Source organism: Rhyacophila brunnea, unplaced genomic scaffold (genome assembly GCF_057557595.1).
Source record: "Rhyacophila brunnea isolate RB1 unplaced genomic scaffold, BYU_Rbru_1.0 scaffold_7, whole genome shotgun sequence".
NCBI lineage: Eukaryota > Metazoa > Arthropoda > Insecta > Trichoptera > Rhyacophilidae > Rhyacophila > Rhyacophila brunnea.
The window spans coordinates 20,589,210-20,615,722 of NW_028233339.1; the positions used below are offsets into that span (position 1 = coordinate 20,589,210).

The 26,513-nt window shown below is 32.5% G+C and overlaps 1 protein-coding gene across 1 annotated transcript; it reads left to right on the forward strand.

Moving 5' to 3' along the window:
* The first annotated feature begins 8,278 nt into the window (after positions 1 to 8,278).
* Positions 8,279 to 26,168, forward strand: LOC147064606 (uncharacterized). Its single transcript, XM_085957799.1, has 3 exons — positions 8,279 to 8,848; positions 23,934 to 24,120; positions 25,247 to 26,168. Exons 1-3 carry the CDS (start codon positions 8,767 to 8,769, stop codon positions 25,419 to 25,421), a joined length of 444 nt encoding a protein of 147 aa, XP_085813925.1. The 5' UTR covers positions 8,279 to 8,766; the 3' UTR covers positions 25,422 to 26,168.
* The last annotated feature ends 345 nt before the right edge of the window (positions 26,169 to 26,513 follow it).

The following is a 26,513-nucleotide window of genomic DNA, read 5'->3' on the forward strand; positions in this document are numbered from 1 at the left end:
GTTTAATTTATTTATTTGAAATAAAGCCAACAACAAAAAAATGTATCTACAATTTTAATAAAATTCCACATATGGACAACTAAACTGTAATGGATGACAAATACACTGAACTTCATTATCATGATGGATAATAATGAAGATTAGTAGAAAGGTTTAAAAAGTATTGCAATATGGTTTACCATAGTCTGATACAGTGACGTCCCGTAGGGGTAGGCAGATTGAGCGTCGTTTGGGGGCGGCAGTTACTCGAAGGGCGGCAAAGCGAGGAGAATCATTTGGTAAATAGAAATAGCTACATAAACTTAGTACCTAATAAGGAAAAAATCTTTCCATAAAAAATCAGCTCACTGGTTGGAAAGAAAATGTATTAATTAACATAAAATGTTTAACAGGATTGTAATTTTTCTGTTGGGTTCGCGATGTCTAGTTTACTTCCGTTGCCCTTCAACTTACATGGCGACCAGAAATGACACGTGCACGGATGACGACGAGAAAAAGGTATACAAAATGGGGCGTTATTTTGGCGTTGCCCAGGGGCGGCATTTTGTCTAAGGACGTATTGTATCTGATAAACAAATCGATCGGATGTTTAAAAGGCAAATATAATCCACTTAGTATTTTCCTTCTTTAGCGCTAGGACCCGGGGTTAACCTTAGCTGCTTCAAGCACTATTCTCCACCTTATCCAGTTCTCTGTTCACCTTCCTAGGCCACTGATCGTGAGACCCTTTGTGGTACTTGTTCACCCATTCGTGAAGCATTAACAGTTTTCAGTTATAGGAGGATCTCAAACGGCCCACGAGCTCGTCGTAGGTCAAAATTGAGATTTTATTGTATTTTCAAACCATGATCCTGGACACTCCTTAAACGTTGTAGATAATCTATTTATATAATTTTGAAGCCTTATTATCCTTTATAGTTATTTTAAACATTTCATGACTGCATAAAGTATTTTTGTTACATAAATAGTATTCTTTTAAACCTCTCGCTCTAATGTTTTAGAATATAGTCATATTTCGGTACATAACTGTGCAGTGGTGTTAGGATTTTTTACGTTTATTAATTTTTAAACGCATTTATGAAACCATTAGTATAATTTATTACGAGATAATTTTTGTAAAATATTCACGATAAAAAATTATATTGATAATCTCTGTGATCCCAAATTTGACAAGAATTAGGCATTTTATTATTCGAAAAATCGGCAAGATTAACACATTTGAAGATGATTCTAATGATACGTATTATAAGCTATGTCTTTGACCATTCAAGTGTGATAAACATCTTATGAATAATGATTGCTTTATAATAATTATTGACCTAAGAATAAGGTAGTGTTTTTTTGAAATACGCCATTTCTTTTGTCATTCCCCAGTGGTTAAGCTACAACATACGGCCGTAGCCATAAATTGGCCAAATATAATTGAAGTAGGGAGTAAAATGATATTAACGCGCGTGTTTGAACATGTACCGTTTAAAAAAAAATAAAAAAAAATTCGGTTAGGTACATGTTCAAACACGCGCGTTAACATAATTTTACTCCCTACTTTAATTATAGTTTGTCAATTTATGGCTACGGCCGTATGTTGTAGCTTAACCACTAGGGAATGACAAAAGAAATGGCGTATTTCAAAAAAAACACTACCTTATTCTTAGGTCAATAATTATTATAAAGCAATCATTATTCATAAGATGTTTATCACATTTGAATGGTCAAAGACATAGCTTATAATAAGTATCTTTAGAATCATCTTCAAATGTGTTAATCTTGCCGATTTTTTGAATAATAAAATGCCTAATTCTTGTCAAATTTGGGATCACAGAGATTATCAATATAATTTTTTATCGTGAATATTTTACAAAAATTATCTCGTAATAAATTATACTAATGGTTTCATAAATGCGTTTAAAAATTAATAAACGTAAAAAATCTTAACACCACTGCACAGTTATGTACCGAAATATGACTATATTCTAAAACATTAGAGCGAGAGGTTTAAAAGAATACTATTTTATGTAACAAAAATACTTTATGCAGTGCAGTCATCAAATGTTTAAAATAACTATAAAGGATAATAAGGCTTCAAAATTATATAAACAGATTATCTACAACGTTTAAGGAGTGTCCAGGATCATGGTTTGAAAATACAATAAAAACTCAATTTTGACCTTCGACGAGCATGTCCCCCCTTAAGAAGCAAAACTGTGGAATCTAGCACGGTACAAATGTTTCTCCCGTAAAATTTCATCGTTATTCTAGGGATAAATAAAATTGATGGTTTTTTGATACACTTACAGACGACGTAAGTCGAAGTATTGATAGTCGGGATATTAGTTGTATGTAGGTACTCGTACAATTGGTACAAATATTATAATCATTAGCAGTGACGTCCTTGGGAAAAGTGCCGTCGTTAATCAAAATATTATAATTTCATTTTTGTTTCAAATTGTTTGCAAATTTGTTGAGTAGGTGCCTACGTATACATATTTTATTATTTATCTCTAAGGGCCCACATACTCGGCGAAGATCAAAATGGAGCTTTTATGGCATTTTCAGAGCATAACCATGGACATTCCTTAAACGTTTTAGATAATCTATTTATATGATTTTGAAGCCTTATCCTTTATATTTATTTTAAACATTTGATGACTGCATAAAGTATTATTATTACATAAAATAGTATTCTTTTAAACCTCTCGCTCTAATGTTTTAGTAGAATATAGTCATATTTCAGTACGTACATGTGAAGTGGTGTTTAGATTTTTTGGATTTATTAATTTTTAAACGCATTTACAAAACCATTAGTAAAATTAATGTTAACATTATATAGTGACATATATTATATAATCTTTGTGATCCCCAATTTGACAAGAATTAGGCATTTTATTATTCAAAAAATGGGCACGATTAACACATTTGAAGATAATTCTAAAGATACTGATTATAAGCTATGTCTTTGACCATTCAAATGTGATAAACATCCTACGAATAATGAATGTTTTATAATAATTATTGACCTAAGAATAAGGTAGTATTTTTTGAAATACGCCATTTCTATTGGCATTTCCCAGTGGTTAAGCTACAAGATACGGCCGTAGGGATGAATTGACAAACGATACATGAAGTAGAGAGTAAGATCATGGTAACGCGCGTTTGAACATGTACCAAGGCTATGCTCTGAAAATACCATAAAAGCTCCATTTTGACCTACGCTGAGCATGTGGGCCGTTAAGCTAATAAATACACCATATATTAACTGACGTTTAGAGCATTTCCACGAAACTACTCTCAAACAGTAGTGGTTTTAGGTACGTGGAAGCCTGTGGCGATTTGGAGGCACCTTTGTGAAAATTTTGTCAGTGTGATTGATAGCAATTACAATATATATTATTTATTAAACCAAGATATCGATAGGTACTCTATAATAAAGTCACAGCATCGTTTGCTTCGTGAAAAACCGGCCCTGCTCTCAAAAGTTGAAATATTTGCATTCGTTCTTTCATTCGCCGATCTTTATAATGTGCCGCCCCTATGCAACGCATGACCTGCCTACCACCACGAGACGTCACTGCGCATTAATCATTAGTAAAATTTTCCTTTATCATTTGGGGATCCAGTTCAAAAATTTCACTGTTGGTAGTTTTGAGTTAATATAATACGTAGGTACCCACCGATTTGTCTGGTGCAGTTGCAAACTGGATATAATACAGTTAAATATATATTTATTTTATAATATAAAATACTCATGACATTTCAAACTAATTTTGGAACCAAACGAATGTTTCAAATTCGATTTAAACTTATTTTTGTAATGTATAGATTTTGTTAACAGAACATGTCACATTGTGTACTCTTTTGCCACTAATATTTCCTAAATAAATAGTGGCATAGTTTAATAACATTGGCACACTGACTAATCATTTATTATTGTTTGTATTATTTGAACACAAATTATTTAATTGATAAAACTGGGGAAAAAATATAAATATTGTGGTAATTTATTTCATATAATTATAACACATTAATTAATATTTAACGAATTTAAAATACATTAGCAACAGGGGCAGATCGGTGGCCTAGATACGAATATGAATAATATATATTTTAATGACCTTTGTCTTGTATTGTGTTTAACCTCAAAGAATACACCTGCTACTAAACGGATTAGAATAGTTTTTGGAACATGATAAAAGGGGTTTTTAAATGAAATTTTCATCAAATCATTTTCACAGTATATTTGTGATAATTATTGACACACGTCAAATAATTAGTTGAACTCTTGTGTCCCCGGACGATGGATTCAACGGAAGTTTGTATTGTGTAAACATGCATAATTTGTAGGTACACTCGTAGGAATTCATGTGAGACGAAATTTTGCCAAAATCAAGCATCAATGTCAAAAACACATTGAAATTTTAAAATAAGGTCAAACGACGCCGGAAAACATCAGCATTCACAAAATCAGTAAGTATATATATGTAATATTATAGACTACATAATAATATTTTACGTATGAAAAAAAAAATTATCAAATTATATAAAAAAAATATACCTACACTTTCAAATTACTTGGTTATTGTGACCTGAGTCCCTGAGTGTCACTTTTTGGCATATTCAGGTTATATGCGTGTATATTGTACCGAACTACTTGTAAAACTTTGTCTAATAATTTATAATAATTAGAACTTAAACAAAAACCTGTATTTCGAAAACCGGGATTCCGGTGGTGATCGATTCCGAAATCCCGGTTTTAAAAATTTAAAATACTTATCGGTATTTTTGATATTGACATTGAGAAAAATTATATTTACTAGGTGAAATAATAACAAAAAATCCACCATATTATATTTTATGACCGGAAAAGCTCGCGACTTTGATTTTGAGCGGAATTCCGCAAGAGCCAAAATCGCTCAATATCGACTACCCAATTCTATTGAAAGGAGAATATTAATTATCTCTAGTCACTCTGTAGATTTTTCTTTTCTATAAAATGAGTTATAAAACAGGTACATACAATTTCTCAGAATAACATGGTTTTTTGAGTAGGAGCATTTTTCTAAGATTTTGATAAGATCTACACGGTCCTAAATTTATTTATGGTGCCTGCACATTATTTTTTTTTAATAATATCTATACTAGAAAAAAATACCAGATGGCAGTGCCACCTATCAACATTCTTGTTGGTGCGCTTAATAATACTATTTTTATATCAAAGGCAATGCAATAAATAGCGAAACAATATTCAATATAAGAAATACTGAAAAGATGTGCACTATTTTTGTCAAATCGCCCATTGCATACTTAAACTATTATGTTTTGGTTTAGGAAGGGTTTAATTGAATTTTAAAAACTATCCAGCACCATCTACAGATTGTTTTCTTAGTTCAATTAACACAAATAAATATTATGACTGCCAAAGTTTAGTGTGCACTATTTATGACGAATCTTAACAGCCTACCTCCACCCCTCGCGCACCGGTCTGTGCTATCACAAATTAATCAAGACAAATATAGGTTCCTGTCTGTTTAGTGGAAGCCAGCGACAAACAAAATTTGATAATAGCCGATATGCTGGATTATTTGTTAGTTAGGTTAGGTTAGGTTATCATTCTTGAATTATTGACTGTGAGAATTTCCGCTATTCCCGCCTGACTTCCAGTAAACAGACTTGTACCCAAATATATAATATAATTACATTTCCATAGATCTCATTAGAATTCTATGAATTCTTCAAAATATGCTTATCTGTAATTAAAACCATAACAAATGTAGGAAGACAGGAAAAGAACCTATCTATGCAGGAAGTGAACCAAAGCTCTGACGCTGTCCATTCGACAGCCACTCGAGATTAGATGTTAGGAAATAAAATAGTGTACGAAAGTACCTACATGCATTGGTACTTGGCGGTGGTTGATACGAGCAGACACAGCTTCACTCGCTTTGAGTTGACCTCAGCAGTGCTGGTTGTTGCTTTCTCCGACGTTGTGTTTACTGTCGGCTTCGTACCAGTTGTAATCAAGATGCAATCAACGTTAGATCATTTTACTATGTATAAAAATAATCCATAGTAAGTAAAAAATTAATGTGTATGTGACGTATCGTGGGCGTAATAATTATAATAACGGTCTGGAAAATTCACATGTTGTCTTTTCAATGTGTGATGAAGCTTAAACCTAATCGGTTTAACAAGTCGCTAATATCAATTTCTTGTAAAAACAAAAATCTGTTAATACAACCTCCTCACTGTGGATGCCCATGTTGTCATCATCTTGGGATTGAGCATGTATGTGTGTGTGTGTGATGAACACACGCGACAGAAGTGAATCTTTTTGATTTTATCTGCATTCTCCGACACGTAAATTGTGACGGCAGAGTAAATTGTAAATTTAATTCGAATTCGAAATAAATAGATATCTACATACCTACATACTTAGATAAACAAATATGTTCATTACTAACACCCAAACTAACAAATAATACCAAAATGGTACTGTTCGGTTATACGGAATACAGCGGAAACGCATTTTGAAAATAGCCGATAAACTGGATTATTTGTTAGTTTGGGTTAGTTTAGGTTAGGTTAGGTTAGGTTAGGTTAGGTTAGGTTAGGTACCGTTTTCGTACTTATATAATAATAGTTTTCTTCCATACCAATATAGGTATGTACTTACCTAAAAAAAAGTGTCACTCATGCAATGGCAGGAATGGCGCAATCGATCGCGTGCGCGCTTTCAAATCGAATGGTCTATAATATAATATAGATCGGTCCCGTCCGCTGCCTTTGATTTCTGAGTCCTTTGTCGACTAAAATTGAAAATCATGACGGTTTTTCGTCACAAATCGCTTCGCTTACATGTAGGTACCAAGCGTACAAATAGCAATTCCAGGATGTTTTTAGTGTGATTGAATTGTTTTGAATTATGATTGTTCTATTTAAAAAAAAAACATTTTGATTATTAATACAATGCTTTTTTATTTCAAGTTAGATTAAAAGCGTGAATCTTGCTTGAAGTAAAGATGCGATGTAAAATGACTTCCAGCTAATTGAATCATTAGCCTTAGTATATTTTTTTTATAATTACAATAAAATTACAAATGAACAGTGCGAGGCCTAGAGGCACCTAGGTATCAACTCGTCGTCTGTCTGCGAAGTAAACCTTTGCTACTCAGTGTTGCCAACCGAACAATAATTATAGTATTTGTACTATAATTTTGGTCTGCGTACTATGTACGATATTTAAAAAAAAATATAGTACTTACGGCCAAAATACGATAATTTTGAACATCTGAAAAAATGTATTTTTATCTTAAACACTTAATTTTGACATTAAAAAATACGCAAAAAGCTCTTGACTTTGATTTAAGATGGAATTTTTTTAATTCGCCGGTAAGTATTTTTGGTCAAAAGAGGTACTTACATAAATAAAAAAGGGCCTCAGAATTTCTGAAATTCTCTGTATTTTTTTTGTGAGAAACAAAAAATCTCTACATTGTCAACAGATGACGACTCATACTATATTTTTGCAAAAATACTATAATTTCTTGGAACGCGTACTCATGCCCCCCACATCCTGAAGCGGGCCCCCAGGCTAGGATCTTTGGTGGGCCCCCCCTATTTATCGCTAATTTTTTAATATTAAAGAAAATTTGTGATGCGTGTTTATCTCACATATCTGGTCAACTCGCCTCACCGGGCCCCCAGGCTAGAGCCCTGTCAGCCCCCCCTTGTGGGGGCCATGCGCGTACTATAATCCGGTGACAAAAAGATGGCAACACTGATTGCTACCTTTTACTGTTGATTATAGTAGCTTCGTCCCATGATTTTATTAAGATTGGGGGTCGTATATATACGACGTCATGCCTCAACGATCGGTTTCTGATGAATCGGTTACGGGAAGTATTAAATCTGACAAAATATAAAATAATTTATTCTGGGAATAAACTATTCTGTTATGGAGGGGGGGGGGGGGTTAAATTGATGTAACTTAAGTAAGGCGGATAAAAGATTTGTGATAAAATTTTCTTATTTTAAATTATGATAAATTAAGATAAATTATAAATATTCGTGTCTTACGTCTTACGTACGACGTCTTGTTCAAAAAAATGATGTCTTTGAAAATCAGAATTAAGTTTTAACCCTTTGAGAGTTCGATAGCATTCGGAGACCCTGATTGCGATTGCAGCCCGACGTTGGTAGCCTCTGTCAAACAGTCTACCTATCTATTATAATATTATTATACGCCATTCATGCAGTTAATCGCTCTCGGCTGCAAACTTGTAGTCTTGTTTAAGCTGTTGAGCTGTGCAGAGAACCTGACTCGGTCAGCTCGCGGTTGCCGCAGCACAATATCGAATACACACTGTATTCGTATTTATTATTATTATTATCATTGTTTATTGTTCTGTCTACAATAATGTAAATGAAAGTCCGTGATTAGAATTACGAAATGTTACAGTGTTTGTTCAGAAGTGTCAACATAATATAGCGACTGCTTACAGTATTTGCACACTAACAAATTGTTATATTATATTATTGTGCTTATCACTAAACTTTATCATTAACTTATAGTCAGTGTAGCATGCCATTTATACACCGATAGAATAAAGATTTTGAGAAATCAATTGGTGAAACATAACAGATTGTGAGTGTACTATTTAAATTTTCAAGTCACAATATTGTCAACGTTTTGTTTTGACACGATAAAAATTCGTGTTGAATTTTAAGTGAACATTAAATAAAAACAAATTTTTTTTATTTACTACAATTATGGATGACGGGTTAAATGAAGGTATCCTGGCGAAAAGCAGCTTCTTGAATCTGGGACACAGCAAAGGAGACTGGGATGATGGTAAATCCTTCAATGAATTCAACATGAATATATTAATTCATATATTATTTTCACGGTCATACTAAAATGTAAACATAATATACCCGGATAAGATTTTTTTCTTATAAGATTAATTACTTACTACTACAGTATCTAATAATATTATATTCATAGTATATAATATATTACATAACATATTTATATACTTAATAATAATTAGATACTATTTGTCTTTTTCTAAACCTTTTTTTATCGATTACATCTTATTTTTTCCTGTCGCTCGATTATTTTATTATTGTAATAATATTTCTTGGTAAAATACTTTCATTCTGAGATTTGTTTACATCAATAACTTCTTCAAATTCTTTAACTAATAAGCTCTCCATCATCACAATGTACCTATTGTAGACACTATTCAATTCACGATTCACGTGAGATAGCGAACTGTATTTTTTTATCTTGACACAATGTTGCACATATTCGATGGTCTATGCACGGACCATGAAAATGGAAAACTCTGTAACTCAATTGTTGCTTTTTTAACGAGGGTCATCCTTCAATTTACGCATATCATTAATTAATTAATTCAATTAAAGTGTCAAACATTATTAAAAAAAGGAACTAGTTAAAATTAAATGATATTACGTCTTATCTATATAGATTTTTTTACAAAATATTTTAACCACAGACCACAATGTGGAAACAATATCAAAACTAAATTATTAAGTAGATTTTACTGAAAATGTGAAAAAAAACATTCGGAAAGGGGAAAGGGAACGATGACGATTCATATAAACACATGATCCATTATTATATTATGGAATGGATACAATAGTTTATTAGTATCTATAATTAAAATGACAATACGTTGTACATATTAGATAGATATTAAACTATACGAGTTTGTTTACAGAGTGTTCTAAATATCTACCTATTGAAACTTTCAATAACATTGGTACCGAAACAGCGATCTATTTCTATTGTATAAAAATGGGCTCACATCGGTTTCCACAAGGCATATTATGGGATACCGCCAAGATAAATGTGGGATTTATATTGAATTCACTGGTCATTTATCAATAGGGAACAATAATTCTAGGGTAATAAACTATGTCGTTTACGGTGTGAACAACGTGAAATTTCGTCGAGAAAATAATTTCAATTTTTTATTGGTTAACGATATTTTCTTTTTAGTTAATGTTTGACCTAGTAACTAAACATAATATAAAATAAATCTTAACCAAGTTAAGATGCTTAATCAATAGATACATTTGGAAATGTATTGGCTTTAACTACGTATAGGTATGTATATATTATTTTATAACAACAATGTGCAAGCGCGCATACAATGGGGAGCAGGGGGGTACGGGTTCGGACCCCCTCCCTAGAAACGAAAAAATACAAAATATTTTCATAAGTAGATAGAATATTACTTCTACTTCTTCGTCAGGACCTCATGGCTGAGTATCGTGACCCAAATGATTTAACTGTTAACAGCTCTCTCAACCGGTTGGTCCCCCTCCTTCGACGTTCCATTCTATGACACAAAACGTCTGTGTCAGTGGAACTCATGATAGCCACTTGTGGATACGACAGGTCGCAATATCTCGTATGTGAACAGCCTTAATTAGGTCAGGTATCTAGGTATGAGGAATTTGCCTGGAAAAGTGCAGTATTCTGCAGGTAAAACGACGAGAAACTATAAGCGGGGTAAATGTGGAAGTCAGTACAACCTGCTAGATTTACTTAAACCTACCCCTTTCTGCCACCGATTTTTTTTCAAAATGGACCCCTCAAACCTTTTTTTCTATGTGCAGGCGAAATCAAATGATAAGGAGGAAAAATTTGACAGTACCTAGATGGGCTCAATTGGACATGGAGATCTGATAGCAACCGAGGCCAACTTTGCGGCATTCGAGAAATTTGCAGCATCGTATGGGGAGCGGGATAGTCCCGACTCCTCTGTAGACTCATCCATTTCAATTCGAGACACTCAGTACGCAGGTACACAGGACGCTTAACGTCAGCGGACAGCAGAGCCAGTCCAAAAACAAAAAAATTCTTTCTTAACTTTCTTCTTTAAGCACTACGGTGCATGGTTGCAGCATCAGTCCCATGCGGCTCCGTCTCTTGACGGAATGAGCACTTAAAATCACTTCTTTCAGACACGTTTAAAGCGTCATGGAAAGCGGCCGTGCATATCCGCGGCTGTGCATATATGACGGGTGGTGGTGGGAACTTTAACGTAGTACTACCTAGGTAGATACATATTAAAATCATTAATATTATAACATTATTACTATATTATATAACTATTCATGGTTAACGACGAATGATGATTGAGCACTATGATCGTAAATCATGGTTGTAAATTTAATGTTCTTTCAAGTATAAGAAAATACATAGTAGACAAGTTTCTATTACTTAACATTTTCATAAAACCATTTTAGAAATCTAGTCGATACAATTTCATCACCCAAGTGTGAACTGTTAGTGATTTCGTTATAATATTTATAGTGAATCATCGACCTAATTTATAAATAAGATTACTTCACTACCCGTGAGCCTTATTCTAATTAACTACATGTTTTCATTCTGCATACTCGGCAATATGAAAATCATAATATTTATTCTTCGTGATTTTCCATTATTATTGAATTTGTCTATCATCACGTCCTGTAAGCCGTAAGGTATGCAAAAACAATAACCCGGGTGACGTTACAATTAAAACGAACTTTTGTTATTGTATAAAACTGCAAAAATTGCATAATTTTGGACTGATATTCCGTAAAACACATGTGTTCAGAAGCGGATCGTCACAACGGTATCTATATTGGGCAGTGGCGCACCCAGGGGGGGGGGGGCCAAGGGGCCTTGGCCCCCCCCAAAAACATTGAAATTGAAAGCCAATAGATTAGACAAATAAAAACACGGCAAAAAAATGATTTGAAATTCTCCAGCACCCTCTAGAAAAATTTATTAGATTTTAATTTCTTACACAAAAATTTCGAAACACTAATGTCGGGTTTTTTTAGAAACTCAATCTCTAATGGAAATGACAAAAAATTCTCGGTGTCCACCCGAATTCCGGAGTGGTGTAGGTCATGGCTGGGGAGGGCTGACAGGGCTCTAGCCTGGGGGCCCGGGCTGTGGGGGGCCCGGCGTGTCGGGTTGACCAGACAAGTGAGATAAACACACATCATAAATTAGCTTTAATAGTATAAAAAAAGTCTTCATGGCCATGAACATTGTCAATTACTTATATAATTGTGCAATATATTTTTTGATTATTATGTGTCGATACTCGACAGCTCCATTATTAAAATGGATGTATTGAAAATCGCCAATAATTCACTGTATAAGTACCCTTAATTTGAACTAAAACACAATTTGAAAAACGTTAATGTAGTGTTTCACACTGCCTTTAATCTTAGCGGTAGGTATGGGGCCCGCGAAATATCCTAGCATGAGGGCCCGTTTCAGGATGTGGGGACCATGGTGTAGGTACACCGAGTGCAATAGACAACGAGAAATTAGGCTGTGAAGAAGAAAAAGAGCCTATGGGACTAATTTACATTCTCCTCCTTGGCCCCCCCCCCCAATATTAAATCCTGGGTGCGCCACTGATATTGGGTGAAATCCCGATAGGCTGACGAGTCTCAAATCAATGAAAGGTGGCAACATCAAACCTGTGAAACTTTTAATACAATAAGTGAAAAATAATAACAGTGCGGACCTACACAGTAGGTAGTGAAAATCAGTGACTAGTTTAGGGACTTGAGGCCCAAGGCATTAACGATTTTGATGCGCCCAAGAAAAAAACGTAAAATAAAATAAAAAAAACATGAATTCAAACTACCAACAAACCTCGATAAAAATCTCAATGTATCTCTTTCCTAGTATCACAGGCTGTTACTACAATGATTAAGTATTAGAGATAATAGTAATGCTACATAATAGTATGTACTTATAAGTATTTTTTATATATATAAGTACCTACGTATCTGTTTGAATGGTTATATGATAGGCCGATTGATGTTAGTTGCTGGGATTTTGTTATGCTTTGGGTAATATTTTATATTCGACTTGTGATAAATGGGCATCGTATTAAGATTTTGGTATAATTTAATAATAATTATAAGACTGGTTTTAACAGCTTCGAGGCCCCATTTTAAATTTTACGGCGAATCGATAGTCACAATTGAGAGGGTGAAAATTGAGAAAAGAAAACCGTTCACTTTTAATCCATATACATTATACGTTGTATCATATTATAATACAGCGATAGACAGCCAGCGGTCCACAGTGCATTTTTTGCGCTCTTTAAAAGATGACCATACTGACAAAAATGAGGCCCAGTATGGTGAGTTATTTCATCAATGACGTCCGTAAACCATCGACAGATGAACATTTTTGAATTACAGCATAGTGAAACATCGAAGAATCCATTTTCATTACAAAATAATATGCATCAATCTTATAGATAGAACCTTTGGTATCAAAATAAAAATATGAATTAATCAATTTCGCGAAGAATATTATATTATGATTTTTCTGCATATATGTACATTATGTGATCGATAATTTCCTGTTATCACTTTTAGAATGAATATTATACTCGGCTAACTGATGAACATTAATGAATACTTGCATCAATTCGATTTCGTACATAAGGTATTACAGTCGATATAGAGAATTTGGACAAGGAAAAAACAGCTATGAAAATCATATTAAGCACAGACAGTAATTAATCAACTAATTTATTTAATATTATTATATTAAAACATTACCATTTAAAAATATTATGCCCCATTGATTTTTTGATTTTTTATTCATGTCTGATTGGTATTTTATTTAGTTCTGTATTTTAAACACAATCACTGCTAACCTTTCAATTACCATATTTAAATAACACGTTAATTATATCTAATGGCCAAAAACTCACCGCTTATGGCCGTTAAATATTATCTATATAGTGTATCTTAAGGCCATGCATTAGTTGAGGCACGGTCTAAAAAGATCGTCGCTAGGCGATGCGCGGATTGCGGGTGGCGGGTGAAAATGACGCCTGTCAAACGAAATATTAATTGTCATATAAATCCAACATACGTCCATTTTATGTTCTGTTTATTGTTCTATTAGTAACAATAATAATATATTCATTGACATGTTTTCTTTTTAAAGTAAATGGGTAACGTTTTTAGTCATCTTTACACGATTTTAGAATTAATTGACCCGTCGCCATCACGCAGCAAAGTGACGTGTTCCTGGGTCAACGTTCTCTCAGTGAATGGCAGCGAGTCCAAAATTTCGTCGCCCGTACAGTTGAAAATTATTTGGCGTTTCACTGATGCGTCACCTTAAGCGTTGTACTATCACGCCGTGGGTCTCAGGTTCGAATCCTGGGTCTGGCAAGTACACATATTGTTTTTCAATTTTTGTGTGAGTCAGGGTATGGACCTAATAGGTTGAGCAAGTGGCTGACATCCATTTCTCGTGAAAAACAAAATCTGTTAATACAAACCTCTACTCTGTGGAGGCCCATATGATCCTATTAGGATCGGACATGGTCGGGGGGAATATAGTGTATACGGCCACGGCGAAGTTACGGGATGCTGGTTTGACCTGGAACGATGCAAGAAGACTGACGAGCGACAGGGGTTCTTGGTGGCGCCTCGTGGTGTCCATATGCTCCAACTACGGGGCGGATATGGCCGAAGAATATTTGCTTTAATATTCAAACGAACACTAACAATCCCAATAATTATGACCCTTAAGCCGCATGCGGTTAAGTGCGGGAGTGCCTGGGTATAGGGAATACATCTGGAAAAGTGTGATATTCCGCGGGTGAAGCGACGAGAATCTATTACTAGTAGGCGGAATCAATTTGGAATTATTGAACCCTGGTAGATTTTCTTAACCCCGCCCTCTCATCAATATTTTTTTTTTTCAACTTGAACCCCAAACCATGTTTTTGTGTACGCGCCTGTATATATTTACGTATTTCTTTGATTATATACCTATTTACAAGTAAAACATATAGGTATAAGATAAAACTGAGTATGAATAATTATTAATAGTTTCGTCTGTAATCGAGTTTCCAATGCATCCTCTGAGTTTAGGCCTATTGAAAGAACATCAATTTCGCCATTTCATACAATAATATCTAGAATAAAGATAATGTGTTAGGTATTTATTAATCTAACGGGAAAGTCATGAGCCCATTCTATGGAATTGTTGATCAGTCGCAGTTTGAAACTTGTTCTTAAAAAAATCAATAGATAGTACAATGACATCGATGATCGATATGTTGTTTACAGCAAAAAATATTTGAATAACATGACACTCATAAAAAAACATTATTCGTATATTTATTTATACTACTTTACTTTGTTAAGCCCGGTAAACAACAATTTATTTGTTGAATGATATTATGTTTCTAAATAGTAGTAGTTAGGTGGATTAGTATCAACCAGTGGCGTACGGTGATTTCTATTATACGAGGGATATAAAATAAATGGTTTTATTTATTAAAACAGCTACACGACAATTATCTGAATTTACTTTATAATCATACTTTGTAAATTGAAAATATTAATTTTTATAAGAACTATTTAAATTTTTTAATCGCCAAATTAACTTAATTTTGTATAAAATATTGTATATAACATTCGTCATACCTAGTTGATTAATAGAATAAAACTATAAAACAAAATTTACATGAAATAAATACATGCCCAACAAATTATTGTACATCCTTATTTTTTTGTGTCCGGACATTTGTACGTATGCAGTTTGCCGTAACATAGTAAGTTCTTCGTGAGATGTTCTATCGGAAATAGATGGCCGTATAATATTTATAATATATTTAAATCAATTCCTCACATAAATAAACTAAGTACTTAAAAATACGTTATAAAAACTACCGGAATACAAGCGAAAGACAGAAAAAATAGGTAGGTAAGTTAATTAGAAATGCAATCATACTATCGTATAAACTATAATTTATATAAAATTCTGGTAGGTTCTCGTATCAAGTCATACCTATCAAATATCTGATTATAATGACAACGATAATATCAAACATTTGAAGCCAATCAATATCAAATTAATGTTCTCATTGAATCTAATACAACTGAACTGAACAGTACTGTCTACAATGCTACACGAACAACTGTTTTTTTTATCGTAATGGTATACGGGAATTTCTTTCCGGTAAGACAGCTCACGGTAAACTTGTGCTACGGTGAAATGTAATAAGTACAATTTACATGTAACCATTTTTTAACCCATGATTGAATGCTTTAACGGAATACGTGTTTTTGCTATGTAAGCGTCATACGTGACATATCTTGGAACATAACGTGTCGCAAACCATATTAAAAGAATCGTGCGATGACATGAGTACTTTCAGGCTGGTTGAATTAAAAAAAATATGTGTTTAATATATAGAATGACATTCTAATATAATATCTCATTTCCATGGCTTTTTATAAAATTATTTTGCATTAATTATCTTGGAATACTTGAGGGATGCACTGCATCCACAGCATCTATGAACCGCACGCCACCGGTATATACGACATACTTAAGTATTTAAATCATAATGAGAAACGTGTCGTTATTTTTTTGTGCATCACTCTAGAGATGGACCGTGTACCAACCTGTGTTAAGGTACGAGCCAATTATAGAAAAGGATGATGGTATCTTACTGTTGGCTACATACACCATTATTATTTTTTACAATAATTAGTGTTCAACCAATTAATTAATAATGATTAGGTTTACCTGTACAGATTTATACATTACATCAATATTTAATTGTGAATGCCTACTGATAAAATTTTATTATCATGGGAAATAATTTTGAAATCACTGGTATGTACGATACTGAGATTGTAATTTCTCGACTTATTTCGTTTTCTGAGATTCGGAAATTCTCGAATTTATAATGTTTTTTCTAGAGAATTTGAGGTTGGTTTATTGATTTCTTGAAAATCTCAAGAATTCCCGATAAATGTACCTAATATCCGGCCCAAATTTTCTACTGATGAAATTTATTTGAGATTAAATTCGAGACCCTTTTCTTAGGTTTTTCTGAATTTAAAGAATTCCGTTCTTGTTGAAAATTGAGAACTTTTATTTGGCCATTTTTTATGTGCGGCCCAAGAGAAATCTTTTTCACTCAATTTGGCCTAGTGAATTCAAAAAGTTTGACACCTATATAATAGGTTTTCACAATAAACCTTCTTACCTTCATTATGTCTGAAATGGACTGAAACCGTATGCGGTTTCGAACCGTGTGCTTATCAAGCATATCGTAAGCTTATCTTTTCTAGTCATGGAAATATATTTCCACAAAGTATATTATAAGCATCTGATCGTATCCGTTTATACCATACACTTACACTTACAAATTTAGTGAAAATATATTTTCATGAACAAAAATCATAAGTTTAGTATGGCACACGGATATAAACCGCATACGGTTTCAGTCCATGGATGGCCTCTTAGTTAACTTGCGATCGTTCTGAAGATGGGGTTATATCCATCATGTCAACATTAATATCTAAAATTAGCAAAAAATTCTTTGTTTTTAAAACCATCATTATGGAGGTCTAGCACATAAGCGCCAATTCGGTTAGTTGTGAATTCAAGCTGTTTGATAATACCAATAAAATAGATTGTAGTATCTGACTAATTTAAATCAGGTTTTATTCGTACCATGCCGTGATATAATATTATGTAAATACGTCAATGATGCTGGGTATTTTTTTTATATCAGCTGTTCCGCGTAAATATTATTAATATTATTCTAACAATCCAATCTTTTGCAACGTTAATAAATTAGTTTCAGAATTCGGTTAGTATGACTAACTAACATACTAATCAAAAAATTCTTTTTTTGAAAATCAATGGCAGTTTCTCATTCTCACATCTTGGAATGAAACTACACGACAACTATCTCGACAGGTGTTGCCTTATAGGATCCCCAGGGATGGCGAACCTATGGCACGCGAATGTTTTATTTTGAAGAGAAAAGAAATTACTATTTTATATATATTTAAAAAAAATTACAAATAAATATATACTTAAGTAAGTACTTACCTACTTATATTATAATATTAAAAAATAATGACGGCATAGCCATGTGTATGTTCTTCGGTTTTACATATTATGTTTAGATAGCAATCGAGCGCAAACGGAAACAATGAAATTCATGCAATGACAAATCGCATTGTATATAAAAATGCAGGCAAATCATTTTCAAGAATAACCATTATGTTTCATGTAAATATACGATTGCATAGGTCGGTCCTTAGGATCGGGGAATTATAAATAAAAATATTTAATCAACAAACCGCATGAAATTAATAATTATTGGCAGTCATTCAAATATAATAACTGCTTGTTATTTTACCTCAAACATAATCTCTAAAAATTGAAGGTGGTGTATAAATATATAAGCTTATTGTATTTATAATTTAAATTTCTAAATAATGTCATGTTGTGAACGCCTTGAATTAATAATTTGTTATATGTGCTCAATGTGTCTTTAATAAATAAATAAATAAAATTTACATGGGTAATTATTTTCATATGGGTAGCTATTTTCAACATTCCGCAAATGAGGCATTGTTATCAAGCGATTTATTATTATTAATCATTACTATTCCAAGAAAAAAAAAACATACTACATACTTTACGTTTATTAATGTTAAGAGTCAAGCCATAACATTCAAATTACATAAGTTTGTATGAAAATAATAACATCATTATAATTATGTAATATAATACTATGTGAATTATTGCTGTACTGCAATCTCAAATATTTAAAAAATATCTGGAACAACACTGCCATATTACTTAGGAAATCTAAAATCATTATATCAAAAAAGCTTAATATTGTATTCACTATCCATGTGGTTTGGTTCAGTTAAGTTTTAATTTATGCTGAGACAAAGAAATAAAGAAAGTTGAAAACTTCAAATGCGATTTACTCAGAACATGACATTTGGGGTTGTGGCAGTGTTGTTCTAGGGGTGCGATATACATAGGAGTGAAATCCAATTTTAGGAACAAACCATTTAACTATTACTGTTTATACAAGTTATAGCTATACATTTTTAAATCCTGCTACATCCATAAATATGTATATTGTGGTGACGTGAAAACTTCTCCGAACTCATTTTTTAATTAAATGTCGATTATACCTGTTTAATCCTCAGTCTCTCGCTTATCGTATTCTTATTGTTTTCATCTACCTGTTTATATTAGGTATAACGGATTATGGCCATTTACCAGCAAATACTTATAGCGTTAATATTTAGGTATCAAGCCCAATGTATGATACCAGGAGCTTACTTTAAAACTTACGGTCTCAACGGTTATCACTATAGCATGTTTCCGTTATTTTCATTAGTCCAAATTAACACGGAAGGTATTCTATAAACAAAACAGTTATCGGCGGCTAATTCATAATACGGCGAAAATTTAGGTTGATAGACATGTCCGTCAAATTCGGATATGTTCGTGCTGATGAACCCAAGCGGATAAGACCAAGTACAAACAAATAAAGTCCTACAATTTTATTAGTCGTGTCATTGCGATTGCAGTAGAACAGTAGAATCTTGCATCTCAATTCTTAATATGTAAAATTGATGTACTTTGTCTAGTTCTCAAAGTTAGCATGGCCAAGGGAGGGGCTGTTAAAAGGTATTACCTTTTGACAGTTCAGACGGTTATAATTAATCGCTGGTATACGTAGAGTGATAAATGTTATATATTTATCACAATTAGTTCTTTCTGGATGTTAAGTGATATGTCAGAATAGGCCTGCATGGTTGCCTATATAATAATATTGATACAGTTGAGGAAGAGCTGTCGTGGAGGAGACCAATTTCCACCCTAAGATGGACCTATTGCTGTAAGGACGAAGAAGAATATTAAGTATTTTAACATCTAGTTCATGCTAACCATGGCGTGAATGTCACTCATAATAATATTTTCAAGAGAATTAGGATTAATGATATAGAAGTAGGTAAGTATATAGATTTGTAGGTACCAGTGGCGAAGGGTGGATGTAGACTGTTAAGATCTGACATAAATAGAGCACACTAAACTTTGTCAGTCAGACGTATTTGTTTTCATTGAACTAAGACTAAAATGTGTAGATAGTGTTTGTTAGTTATTAAAATTCAATTAAACCCTGCCTAACCAAACCATAATAGGTTTAGGTATGCTATGGGAAATCTGACAAAAATAGTGCACACTAAAATTAACCAGCACCATCTGCAAATTGTATTCTTAGTTGAATTAAAACCGATACATATGACTGACAAAGTTTAGTGTCTACTATATATGTCGGATTTTAACAGCCTACCTCCACCCTTCGCTACTGGTAGGTAGGTACATAGTTACGTAAAATATACATAAAATTACATATTTTCATATTACAATATTGTATAAACTAACAGTATGTATTTATTATATCACTTGTGTCTACAATTAATAGATACAAATTACTCACACGAAAGTATTCACTAATGAATGGGATGTAAAATAAATATGTGAATAATGGTAAAACAATTTAATGAACTGCAGCTGTTGGACACTGTTGTTGAGTGAATCATTCAATTTATTAATAATTTCTTTTATTAATCATTTTCTGCCTATTATAATATGTCTGGCAAATTTCTTTGTACTTAAAATAGAAATCATCTGAGAAAGCAAAGCATTTATCCGGTTGTAATAGGTATTAGAGACATCTAGCAATTGAATTACGAAGGATGTAATTTAATAGGTACAATTTAATAATTGAAAAATTACATGAATAATTATTAATCAATATAATAGAGATTATACAAACTTATATTTAATATAATATGAGATTATAGTTGTAATTGATGAATTAACTTTTTTTATGCCTCACGATATTACTATGGCATTATCTGATAGGCCACAGATTTTTAATAACACACGTTGAATGTAGATCGAAGCTCTTAAGCTACAATCGCTATAATACCCCGTTTACACGTGCAAGAATTTACTGCTGACAGTACGTATTATTGCGGCCATAACAAGAAAATGCACGTGTAAACTTGTTTTATCATGCAACTTGCAAGATTGCATGTATGAATCAAAAAAGTTTGGAAGCTTCTGAATTTTCATGCGACAGTAGGATTTTTTCGATCTGCGCCTGCGCAGTAGAAAGATAGTGGCGAACCTGCCGGTAAAAAAACAAACTATACAGCGCAAACTAATTTTGAGGTTAACCGATTTTTATGACCTGTCAAATAGTACTATGACAACATCGCATCTCGCTTACTCTTGAAGAATGAGATTGGCGAGATAGTCGGAACTATTACGTGAAAACAGTTATTATCGCGATAGTTTAAAATATACACTATTGCTTGAAGTAAATCCATACACGTTTACAGGCGCTATAATACCGATAATAACAGATATCACTGTGTGTTAAAATTTTTAGATTGTGCAAATCAATCGACAGTGGCTAGTAATTTGAGTTGAAAGTCGGAGGAGATAACTCACGAAATTTGTATGTGCGGCCTGTCGATCACGGCCTCATAGAGCGAAATAAGTCGCTGAAGGCATAGAACCGGTTAAATACCTACTTATTTTTTTATGATAGTGTTAATCAATGAAATATTCTTTTCCTATTGGGCCATTCCCTACCGGAGGTCGGCCACTATCAAGGCGATCTTTGCCGTATAATCAGCTGCTCTTCGGAACAATTTGGTGTAGTTGCACTCATACTAATTACGACGTCATCCTCTTGTCATTTTGTCCTTTCATAATGTGATTGAGGTACTGTAGCTATATAGTTTTGATACTATGCAGAACTTCTCAATTCTTTTCCATTCGTTTGAGGATGCCAATATTAATTGTATATACACCCGATCCTCTTTTTGCACGGCTTTTTTTGCTCGGTTACGAAATAATACGGCTTAGGAAAAGGACTGATTATTTTTTATTTACATACATACATGGCGCCACTAGTCAGTCACTTTGGGTTCGATATGAGAGACGCGTCGCGTGTTTTGGCGTCAGCGTCATTGAATATTTCCAGCGATGAGTGATTTTTCGCCAGCAAAAAACAACAGTTAACGGCCACGTTTATTAGTAGCGACACAGAATGAATATATTTCTCTTTGCTAAATTTAAATCGAAAACTATGTATTTTTATGTAAGCATAAATATTTTTATCTATAAATAATAAATAAATTCGATTTATTTTTGAGTTCAAGAATTTCGCATTTTGAGTTGATTGTAAGTAATGGAACCTATCTACCATTTTTGTATGGGCACCTTATCTTTTTTTACACGGTTTTGTTTTGCACGGTAGTCTTTGGAACGTATCCCCCGTGCAAAAAGAGGATCGGGTATAATGTATATTACATATTATTATTTAATGCATGTATTGTAATTCTATCACTAGATGTCTCTAATATTCAATAATTATTTTTCAATTTTCAATATTGATTGGAATCAGCAGTCTGAGAACGCTTTCCGCAGTCTACCCACCCAGGTAACCCTGCTACAATAGATCCTATCGATTTGCAGGTGTGCTGAGTTTTTCGCCTTTCCACTTTGTTTAACTGTACTCGCTAAGCACACTTATGATGCATGTGATGAGCCTTCATTTGTGAATTAATTATTTTACAGGCACAGAAAGACATTGATTATAAATTTATTCTTTCAGCCTATTCAGGAATTCATATCATGAATATTGTTAATACGTAATCGATCGACTTGACAGAATTATCATTAATAATTTATGATGCAGATGATCACACATTACGTGGCGTAAATTATAAACATTACATTACAATATAATTATTATTATTGATCCCGATACAGTAAAGTTAGGTACTTACTAAAGCAGCTGTCGTGCACACATAGGTATTATAATTATGAATGTATTATAATATTAAATCAGCTACAATTAATTTCATTCATTGCCAATAAATGTTACCATCTTCTAAATCTAGATTCATTTAGTTACATATTATTTTTTCTCTCATCACTGTATTTCAGAACACAACTCAAGGACGACACTACAAATTAAAAATGTAAACTGTTAAAATTAAAAAATCACTGACACTTGAATAATATGTTACATTATATTGACAAATGCTTATAGATACCGCATAGTATTGCACTAAATTCTATTGACCACTGCGTGAACGAAATGGGAAAGCGGGACAGCATGTATATTTCAGCTTTATGCCATCCTAATTTGGATCGAGTATAACATTTATTATCTGTGCTCATACCCAGGGACCGTTGACTAATTATTCAGGTTCGAAATTTGGTTCAGTCAAAATATTGTAGTGTGTATTTTAGGTACTATTCAAAGAAATAAATGATATCAGAATATTAGGTATGTCCTACAAATATTTTGGTGTGCTAATGCCACAGTTTGTTTAATGTGTTTTTCCATATTTACCTTTATCAAATCCTGAAGGCGATCCATTAGCTGTAAAAAACTAATTAAAAATATAGCTGTAATAATTGATGGCGTAACAAGGAGTTTTTGAAATTATTAGGAGCATTTTCCCCAAAGAATTTTTCCATTCATTGTTTTTTAGGTTTCTCTCTAAACATACCTATTCAATTATTTGAATTTACTTTATGATCATACCTACGTATGTGGTGTATATAGAAAGTAGTTATTGTATTAAATTATATTAATTTTTATAAAAACTATTTCAATTTTTTATCGCCAAATTAACTTGATTTTGATTGAAAATATTATAATATAAAACATATGTCATCTATAAAACAAAATTAATAATTTTACATCAAATAAACTCATGCGCAACAAATTACAGCTTGGAATGTTGTTTTTTAGCTTTCTCTCTAAACTTGCTTATTCAAAATATGTTTTTTCTACATAGCTAATAATGACATCCCACTTTGAAACCCTTTAAAATGCCGGGACGTTTTGTCGTCCCGCATTTGCCATAATTGCCGCTGAACTAGTATTATTCACTATATTATGTAAAGTACATAAAATTTAAATAGAAAATAAAATGATAGCCGCTGTTATAATCTCTGATTATTTTTTTTTTGAATTTTCCAGATTTCCTGGGCGATGACTCATCAGGTGGAATGATGGCTCAGAGCACCGTGTCTCCGGCAGTCTTTGGACTCACTGCAGCGACCGTTACAACTAATTCAATTACCACAATAGTTGTGGTTACGTTATCTGTGTTGCTGGCGATAGCAGCAATCTTTGCACTCGTCATGTTGATTGATTTTAGACACCAGTGAGTAATATTATTTTTATTCTATTCAAATATTATCATTTTACAGTAAATGATAATATTCAAATGTAGTCGACGGTAAATGAAGAAGTTAACCTGGATTTCTTATCATTTCACTTTTATTACTGGTACCTACTTTACAGGTTATAATATTCAGTTTGTTGTTATCAGAATTGCCCGAGACATAGAGCTATACAATTGAAAGTGGCATTTTATCTCATCAATTAGTTCCATGGATAGCATAAAAAATGTCCGTAATTTACTTTTCTTCATATTATTACACATTTTTCGAAAATTTGTCTCCTGTCGACCTTTGACACATATTTATAACTATTTAAATCACTATATTACAATAAATACAACTTTGTACCTTATCAGAATGTTATATTTTTAAATAGATAGGTAGATAATATTATATTATAAAAAAAAATATGAGATAATATTTTTGTTATAATGTAAATATTCTGACAAATAAAAATATTATTCCAACAAATATTTTTATATTTGATAACTACCTACTAGAGTAAATCTTTTTAAAAAAAATACAACGCCCAGCAGAACTGGAACCAGCATCCTCTGTATCCGAGCCAATGTGCTCTACCAAATTATGCATGTTCAATAAAGAATGATACATTCCTAAATTTTGTGAATTATTCGTTGAATAAAAAAAAATTGTTTATTATATAAGTTTAACATTTTATTGACAGATGGCACTAATAAACAATTTATTTAGATTTGCCACTTGCTCACCTAATCTTGAATAACAATCTAAATCTATTGTGGTCCATTAGCAGTTATTTTATGTGATATATTTCTTAAATACACATTCTTAAATTGATTTAGATTTTAGATTTTATAATAATTGCTAAGCTATAAAAATATTATTTCCCATAGTGAAGATAATATGTACATATTTTTGATGAATACTTTCAACATTTTAATAGATACCTATTAATAAAAAAATACTAATCAATTGAGATGGCTTTATTTAAAAGAAAGTATATTATGTAATTATTGGTTACTAGTTATTTTAGTTGTAACACCATCGCTGTATAAGAAATAATGGCACTTGTTACAGGATGGCAAGAATATGTTTTACAATATTTCAAATGTTCCTTTATTTTGGCAGAAAAATGGACGACATCAAGCAGAAGGAGGCGACCACAATGCGCAAAAGAACCTCAAAACTTAGATTACCTCGATGTAGGCGAGTGCAAGAAACAGATTCGTGCAATATTACAGAAAATGCTGAGCCCACAGGATATAGTCGACCGCCGCTTGAAACTATCGCAGAAGTTGTGTGAACAAATGAATATGCTCTCTTGATAATACAATTTCTTATTGTGTTAGACTTTTAAAAAACATAATTATTTAAGCATTGTGGTTTAGTGAAAAAAAAGACAGGATTATGAAGACGAAAGGAAGACTGTGTTGTACTTTTATACTGTCTTCAATGAATTAACACATTCGCGGACATGACGTCTATAGTCGTCGTATTTTGTGAGATGTGATATTATATGACAGGACGTCCATTGACATCCTGTACTGTGGAACGGAGTACGACACGACACGACGTTTGTCGTATTTTGGATTAAAACAATATATTGTTCCTTGCTACTTGTGCCACGGTGCGAACATATTTCCATTAGTGATTAAATAGTGTTGTATCTTAAGACTTAACTTTCTATATATTATTTAAATTGCAAATTTAAAATTAAAAATTATAATATGTGTCGTATCACTAACATTGTATTAGCTAACATGTATCCGCGAATGTGTTAAGTACAAAGTACTCAATTTTTGTGTTTTTTTTTTTGATTGAAAAATTGATAAAAAGATTACAAGATATTATTTTAAAAATAAATGTAAGAAAAAAGTATAGCAAATATCGTTTGTTTTGTCGTTCAGAAACATGTTTTTAATATTATAATTATAGCAAATAAATTATGTGGCCAAAAAAATTTAATTGAAAGTATTCTCTATACAAATTGTATTTTAAATCTGTGATTAAAAATGTTAATATTTTAATAAAACGTTATGTAAAAGTTGTAATGAATCTTTTAAATCCAAAATCCCCATGCAGAATGGCGTCATAAGATTTCATGTCGTATAACAGAACACACTGTTATAAATAAATGGTTTATACAAAAACCGGATTTTTCAATTAATTAATAAGTAGTGCCGAAGTGTAATATAATTGGCACCTTATCTAATCGTCTTAAGGGCGGACGTGCTCAGCGTAGTTCAAAATAGAGCTTTTATTGCATTTTCAGACCATGATCCTGGACATTCCTTACGTTGTAGATAATCTATTTATATAATTTTGAAGCCTTGTTATCCTTTATATATATTTTAAACATTTGATGACTGCAAAAAGTATTTTTATTATATAAAAT